At 40.9% G+C, this 8,355-nt stretch overlaps 1 protein-coding gene across 4 annotated transcripts in view; it reads left to right on the forward strand.

Moving 5' to 3' along the window:
• Positions 1-3,007, forward strand: part of LOC141286624 (semaphorin-6A-like) — a 114,895-nt gene extending 111,888 nt beyond the window's left edge. For all 4 annotated transcript variants that reach the window (XM_073818676.1, XM_073818677.1, XM_073818678.1 and 1 more), the window contains one exon: positions 312-3,007. In XM_073818676.1, coding sequence (XP_073674777.1) covers positions 312-1,405 — 1,094 coding nt within the window. In that variant the 3' untranslated portion in view covers positions 1,406-3,007. The remainder of the gene's footprint in view (positions 1-311) is intronic.
• The last annotated feature ends 5,348 nt before the right edge of the window (positions 3,008-8,355 follow it).

Consider the following 8,355-nt stretch of genomic DNA (forward strand, 5'->3'; position numbering starts at 1 on the left):
CACTGTTATGCAGATGACATTCACCTCAGTGTTTCCTCCGCCTGCATTAACAAATTGCATTAAAGAACTCAAGCTTTGGTTGGAGGCAAATTACCTTCAATTTAACTCTGAAAAACTGAGGTAATTCTGATTGGCTCTAAAGCTGTTGTATCCAAGTATCCGTCTAGTGTGTGTTTGCATAGAGAAAACTTTGGAAAAGTAGTGCATTGGAATGGAAAAATGCATTCTGTGTGAACAACCCTCGAGGTTTAGATTTGCATTCTACGCAAACTTTGGTCATTTTCTAACGTATTGCAAAACTCTGTTTGCAGGTGTGATCCGTGAGACGTACCACCGAGACCGTGATCAGATGGTCCCCGTGACGCTCCTGGCCATCGCCGTCATCCTCGCCTTCGTCATGGGCGCCATCTTCTCCGGCATCATCGTCTACTGCGTGTGCGATCACCACCGGCGGCGGGACTTTGAGCTGCCGGGCCGCAAAGACAAGGACTCTGTTCAGTCCAGACGAGGCTCCATGAACAGCGTAACCAAGCTGACGGGGCTGTTCGAGACGCAAGCCAAGGACGGCCGGCCGGAGGCCATTCTGACGCCGCTCATGCACAACGGACGCCTGACCAATGGCAAGATGCTCATCAAAGCCGACCAGCACCTGGATCTGACCGCCCTGCCCACACCCGAGTCCACGCCCATGCAGCCGCGGCGCAAGCCCAGCCGGGGCAGCCGCGAGTGGGAGCGCAACCAGAACCTGATCAACGCCTGCACCAAAGACTTGGCCTCCATGGGCTCTCCGGTCATCCCGACGGATTTGCCTCTGCGGGCGTCTCCGGGACACATCCCCAGTGTTGTAGTCCTGCCTTTGCCTCAACATCAGCAGGCTTACCAACACGAATACGTGGAGCAGCCGCACCGCATAGAGCTTGTGGATGATCAGGCCGCTACGCTGGAGTACAAGTCCCTCAAAAGCCCGGGTCACGGCTTCAGCCTGGCGGACGGCGAGGTCGCGCCGCCTCGCGTCCCCCAACGAGAAGCGTCTCTGAGCGCCGTGGTTCCGCCGGCCGTTCCGCAAATGGGCAAGAGGCTAGACGTGCATTCGTCCGTTTACGGCCGTGGTTATCCAATGAGCTCGGGTCTTAAGAAACAGCACAACACCAACTCGTCCAACTCGTCCCACATGTCCAGGAACCACAGCTTCCGCGTGGAGACGCCTCCACCCGCCCCGCAACGGGTGGACTCCATGCACGTCACCTCTCCGCCGCCGGTCCTCGGCTTGACGCGCCACCCCAGCCTGAGCTCCTACGGCTCTCTGCCGCGCTGCGGCTCCAGGCAGCTCAAGCCCGACGTCCCTCCGAAACCCTCGCTGGTGTCCCTTTCCACGAAAGTCAAGTCCAGCGACTCCTGCACATAATCGCTGCGGGGGGAAAGACGGGGGAACGTGAAAGTGCGTCTGCTTTGTACAGCCGTGTACAGGAAATGCAACTCACTTTTCTTTTTGTTTTGTATATTTTGTAATACATGTCGAGCTCAGGCTGATGAGTCCCCGTTCCCGGAGGACGAAGGAACTCCGGAGGAACTCCGGCTGAGGCGGTGGTTGCCAAAAGCACATCGGAGGCGGGCGCATTTGTACAGACGCCAAGCACTTGGACGCACTAGAGTTTGCAATGGAAAAACTGTGAAAAACCGCCGTGCGTCTCAGTGTTACCGTTACTGGACAAAGCAATCGAGTTCTGCCTTGGTGCAAGAGTTCAACACATCTACTGAAACTGTCGATTAAATAACACGTGACTGTTAATACTAATAGCAGGTTGTATTTATTTTTTAATAAAGTGCTTTCGCAGAGAAAGAGCATCTCGTTCAAGCTCAAATGAGATGGGAACGACGTTTTAATTTGAATTAATCAAGTGTGAAATTATTTAAAGTCATTAAACTGGAGCCAGTACTTCTAACTCTGTGGACGACGCAAGCGTCCGTCCGTCCCTACGGAAAGGAATATTTCTTGTGGGAAGAGCTTACGGCCCACAGACAGGAACTCCTGAATCTCAGCTCTTCATCAAGAAGCGTGGAGGACGAGCCGCACTTAAGACGCTTTCGAACGTACGTTTTTCTCGTCCCGTCCACAATCGTGTCCGAACAAGCCTGTTTTTCTCCTTCCACCTGTAAATTTGTGCCTTACACCCCTGAGTAGTGAAGCGTTTGTTAGCCGTTAACTGTCGTAGTTCTTATGATGACGTTTGTTTCCCTCGTTTGATTAAAAAAAAGAAACAAAAAAACACGTAATTTAAGAATGTAGGTGTTGTCGTCGTCGACTCTGGTCCCTTTGCTAACCACAACTGACTCTGTGCTTGATTTCTGATCGTGCCAATGAATCGTTGGAGTCGTGCTGGAAGAATGTTTGGTTTCGTTTGTCCTTTTTTTACTTTTCACAAAGTCCAGATGATGTTTTTACACTGTTTGTAGATGACTTGTTGTGTATCTGTGGATCTGGCTGCTTCGAGGCAATAAGAGAAAAACACACGAACGAATCAGATATGATGTTTGTCCCGAACACACACAGCTTTCTAATGTATATGATCAAACACAGTTTCTAGGCAGTGAATACAGGCTGGCTCCTGTGTAGATATGCACTCCAATAATATTAGGAAACAGATTAATGTTTTCAATGTTTGTGACAGATTCCGATTAATATAATTTTCTAGCTCTATGGTTGTGATGTGACATGAGGGATTGGTCTTTAACTATTTTGACACACTTGACATCCAGGATTCTAGTTTTGGCTTTGTAAATGTTGAATTGGCCGGCGCCGTCTGAATTTCTCCGCGCGTCTCCTCCTGCGGACGGAGGTCCCCGTGTTGGTGCCTTTCTAGACGCCACTAGACGAGTTTGTACTCTTGTATGATATGGTTTTGTCACCGGCCCTCTCCCACATCTGATTCACAGCTAAATGTATGTTGTAAAGAAATTCTCTTTAATAAATGGAAAAAAGTAATAAAAACCTTTCAGATTCTTGTCACCGAGCTTGTGTTTTTTGTCAAATGTGAAACGTGAGACGGACGTCGTCATGCGACGGTGAGCGCTTTAGGTAAGCGTCGTCACATGAGGGTTTGGCAAAGACTCGATTGTTCAGCATCTCCAAACCGTGAATAAACACGAGGATAAGAATCGCTCCGGAGCCCCGTGCCCCGTTCCAGACGTGATGACAGATTAAATGTTTCTGGGGCATTAAGGGTCTCAGGTGTCCTGTTCCTTTGTCTCAACATGCTGTGTTTGCTCAAGGCTCTTGTCTATACCATATGTACAACAGCCACTCGGTTACTAACTACCCGCTTTGTGTTCTGTAAACAGAGACTGAATCAGCCGAGATTCGCACAATGACTTTGACCTCCAGAACCTCCTCTCTGTCAAACTCCATTGTTTACACTTGAGATGCAGATCTGAGCGAACGCCGCTGATTCACAGTCTGCGGTCCTGAGCCAGCGGCGTCTGAAATCTGCTAATGACCGTCAGCGTGTGCCGTTTCTGCCGCTGTCAGACTCATTTCACTCGCCGAGCTGAATAAACCAGCCGTTGAATTGACGTCAGCTGCGAGCGAAAGAGCCGACCGATAACTAAAGCTGGAGTCCTCACACAAGATCCTGAATAAATCACATTCACTTCCTTTTGAACTCTACAAGCGCTGCGTGATGTGAACCCGTCACAGCGAGGATGAGTCAGTGTCTTGTAATAAATCACATTCATAACCCGTGACATTTCACTCTCTGCAAACCCTGCTCATGTTTTCATTGCAATAAAAGATTGCAGATTTTAGATGCATGTTTTACATGGATACTACAGACACTGGTCAATGGTTCACAGCATGTTTTTTTTTTTTTTTAAGAAATTGGATAGAAAATTCTAATCTTTAAGGAGTTTTGGGGTAATGCTTTTCTTACTTAGACTTTTTGTCTTGTTTCCAGCCAAAATATCTAAAAATTCTTAAATCAAGATGGATTTTCTAGACAAGTAAAAATTATAGTCTTGTTTTCAGAAAAGTGTGTTTTTGCTTGAAACAAGCAAAATAATCTGCCTGTGGGGTAAGAAAAATAATCTTGTTTTCTGTTTGAAATAAGATTTTTTTTCTTACCCCATTGGCAGATTATTTTTCTTGTTCTAAGAAAAAATCACGTAATTTTGGCTTGTTTTTTTTCTGAAAACAAGAAAATAATTTTTACACATCTAGAAAATCAATATTATTTTTCTTCCCCATTGTCAGATTATTTTGCTTGTTTCAAGCAAAAAACGCACTTAATTTTGACTTGTTTTTTCTGAAAACAAAAAAATAATTGGTACTTGTCTAGAAAATCCTTCCTGATTTAAGAATTGTTAGATTTTTTTTGTCTTGTTTCCAGCCAAAATATCTAAGTAAGAAAAGCATTTTTTGCAGTGCATGTGTTAATTCATCTCACTCACACAAAAACAGTTCCTCAAAAATTAATAAAAACAGTGAAATGCAACTCAGAATATGACACAAACCTCCAATAATTAAATATGTTAAATAATACAAATATATTTTATGTATTTATTCCTATTAAATTAACCAGTGACCTTCAAAGATCCAATTCAACCACACTAATAAGGAAAAATTACTCAATATTAACATTTGTTCTTCTTTTTTTTTTTTTGCAAAAGAGTGTTGAACTTTCTTTTTCTGCATTTTACTGTTCAGACGTAAATTAGCTTTTCCTTTAGCCTAAGGCTTTTGCTGTGAAAGGGCTTTTATATTTGACAAAAATAGTTTTTAACTTTTTCAATTAAAAACAAACAAGCCCTGCCCAGATTTAAAAAGTAACACAAAAGTAACATAACACAGCGTAATTAGTTACTTTTTCAGGGAGTAATGCAATATTGTAATGGATTACTTTTAAAAGTAGCACTGCAAACACCAAACTTTAGTTTTATTCCTCTCTATATTTCTATGGTTTGTTTTTATTTTATTTACACTGATTTATACAACAGTTGACTTCTGTACACATGGTTTAAAAAAGTGTGTTTTCTGTCTGTTGACAGTAATTTCTGATTATGGAGTGATAAACACAGAAATCCAAAATCCCCTCTGGAAAAACCTTTCATACAGTATGTCAACAAAATGAAAAGGGTTTGAATTTGGCTTCAATCTTCAGAATTATGTGCTGGAAATGTATGCAAATTAGTGCAAATTTACATTTATACATTTGGCAGATGCTTTTATCTAAAGTGTCTCACATTGCATTTAAGTTAAGCATTTCATCAGTAAATGCCTTCCCTGGGAATCAAACCCATGATTTTGTCATTGCTGACATTACAATCTACATTTGAGCTACAGGAATATTTAGTTAGATAATGCATTATTTGCATATTTAAACACAACATTTCAGAAAACTTGTAATGCAAAAAATAAATAAATAGCAATTGCTCATGTAATCAGTTAACTATGGAAGTATGGTGATGTCTATTCTGGTTAGTAACTGATTACATGTAATCTGGAATATGTAATCAAATTCCAAAAATCAAGTACTTTAGAGTATATTACATCTAAAAAATGCTCATAATCAGACTACAGTTACTTTTTAATGGATTACATATTCATACTTTTCTTTTGCCTCTTTTAGACTTTCCTTTGTAAATAAAGGCTCCAAAAGAGTGTTTTTGCAGTGATGCAATCAAAAAGAAACAATTTCTGGTTCCCCAAAGAAACTTTAAGTGAACATTTCTCAAAAGAACCATTTTAAAGAACCTTTTTCGACTATAAGAATTTTTTTTTCTGCATTTGAAAGGTTCCATGGATGTTCAAGGCTCTTCATAGAACTATTGATGCCAATAAAGAACCTTTATTTTTAAGAGTGCATTTAGCTTTGACTATATTTACAAATGTCATGTAAATAAATTTGCAAACCATGCTTCTAAATGTATGGGGGGAAAAGAACCTCTCAAGCAATTAAACCAGGTGTGAAACAAATAATTACATCCAGTGACCTTCGGTATGTGTTTAATCTAGACGTCTGGACAAGAATATTTCCAACCTGGAAGACTTTCAAATATTTGTATCTCAGCCAAATATTGTCCTGTCCTAACTAACCATACATCGATGGAAAGCTTTTTTTTTTATATATATATCAATATAGTATGTTTAATTGTATTTTTAAAACAAGTTTTCTAAAATGGTAATCAATGCAATCTAAAAAGTAGTCAGATTCCATTACCTAAAATGAATAACCTAGATTACACTGCAAAAAAATTGTTTTTCTTTCTTAGTTTTTTTGTCTTGTTTCCAGCCAAAATATCTAAAAATGTTTAAATCATGAATAATTTTCTAGACGAGTAAAAATTATTGTCTTCTTTTCAGAAAAGTCAAAATTAAGTGTGTTTTTACTTAACCCTTGAGCGAAGTTATGGACATTTTTGTCCATTTTAGATTAGTTTTTTGTTATAAGTGTGCTTGTGTTAATGCCAACTGCATACATTTTGGCTCAGGTGTTTATTTTTATTGAAATTTTAATATTTCACCATTTCCTTCAAAAAAAACAATTTTACCTTCCGTACAAAAAATACTCACACTCAGGACCTTAAGAACAAAAATGTCCATGTTGAAACCCATTAAAACTGCAATTTTTTTAACCCAGGGCCATTTGACTATAAAATTACGCAATATTTGCTAATAGGCATTCGTTCTATCGGCAAAGCTTCAAATTGTACATTTTTATAATTTGTACTAGATTGTGCCATTTTGTCAAATTTGGCATATACAGTCGTGGACAAAAGTTGAGAATGACACACATATTAGTTTTCACAAAGTTTGCTGCTAAACTGCTTTTAGATCTTTGTTTCAGTTGTTTCTGTGATGTACTGAAATATAACTACAAGCACTTCATACGTTTCAAAGGCTTTTATCGACAATTACATGACATTTATGCAAAGAGTCAGTATTTGCAGTGTTGGCCCTTCTTTTTCAGGACCTCTGCAATTCGACTGGACATGCTCTCAATCAACTTCTGGGCCAAATCCTGACTGATAGCAACCCATTCTTTCATAATCACTTCTTGGAGTTTGTCAGCCTCTTGAGGATTGACCACAAGTTCTCAATGGGATTAAGATCTGGGGAGTTTCCAGGCCATGGACCCAAAATGTCAACGTTTTGGTCCCAGAGCCACTTAGTTATCACTTTTGCCTTATGGCACGGTGCTCCATCGTGCTGGAAAATGCATTGTTCTTCACCAAACTGTTGTTGGATTGTTGGAAGAAGTTGCTTTTGGCGGGTGTTTTGGTACCATTCTTTATTCATGGCTGTGTTTTTGGGCAAAATTGTGAGTGAGCCCACTCCCTTGGATGAGAAGCAACCCCACACATGAATGGTCTCAGGATGCTTTACTGTTGGCATGACACAGGACTGATGGTAGCGCTCACCTTTTCTTCTCCGGACAAGCCTTTTTCCAGATGCCCCAAACAATGGGAAAGAGGCTTCATCGGAGAATATGACTTTGCCCCAGTCCTCAGCAGTCCATTCGCCATACTTTTTGCAGAAGATCAATCTGTCCCTGATGTTTTTTTCTGGAGAGAAGTGGCTTCTTTGCTGCCCTTCTTGACACCAGGCCATCTTCCAAAAGTCTTGTCCTCATTGTGTGTTCAGATGCGCTCACACCTGCCTGCTGCCATTCCTGAGCAAGCTCTGCACTGGTGGCACTCCGATCCCGCAGCTCAATCCTCTTTAGGAGACCATCCTGGCGCTTGCTGGACTTTCTTGGACGCCCTGAAGCCTTCTTAACAAGAATTGAACCTCTTTCCTTGAAGTTCTTGATGATCCTATAAATTGTTGATTTAGGTGCAATCTTAGTAGCCACAATATCCTTTTTATGCAACGCATTGATGGCTGCACGCGTTTCTTTGCAGGTCACCATGGTTAACAATGGAAGAACAATGATTTCAAGCATCACCCTCCTTTGAACATGTGAAGTCTGCCATTCTAACCCAATCAGACTGACATAATGATCTCCAGCCTTGTGCTGGTCAACATTCTCACCTGAGTTAACAAGACGATTACTGAAATGATCTCAGCAGGTCCTTTAATGACAGCAATGAAATGCAGTGGAAAGTTTTTTTCGGGATTAAGTTAATTTTCGTGGCAAAGAAGGACTGTGCAATTCATCTGATCACTCTTCATAACATTCTGGAGTATATGCAAATTGCTATTATAAAAACTTAAGCAGCAACTTTTCCAATTTCCAATATTTATGTAATTCTCAACTTTTGGCCATGACTGTATATAAAAAAATTAAAAAATTAAAAAAATCTAACACTACATAACAAATATAAGTGCCTCAAAATGAATGTTGTTGTTTTTTACTGACA

Source organism: Garra rufa, chromosome 15 (assembly GCF_049309525.1).
Source record: "Garra rufa chromosome 15, GarRuf1.0, whole genome shotgun sequence".
NCBI lineage: Eukaryota > Metazoa > Chordata > Actinopteri > Cypriniformes > Cyprinidae > Garra > Garra rufa.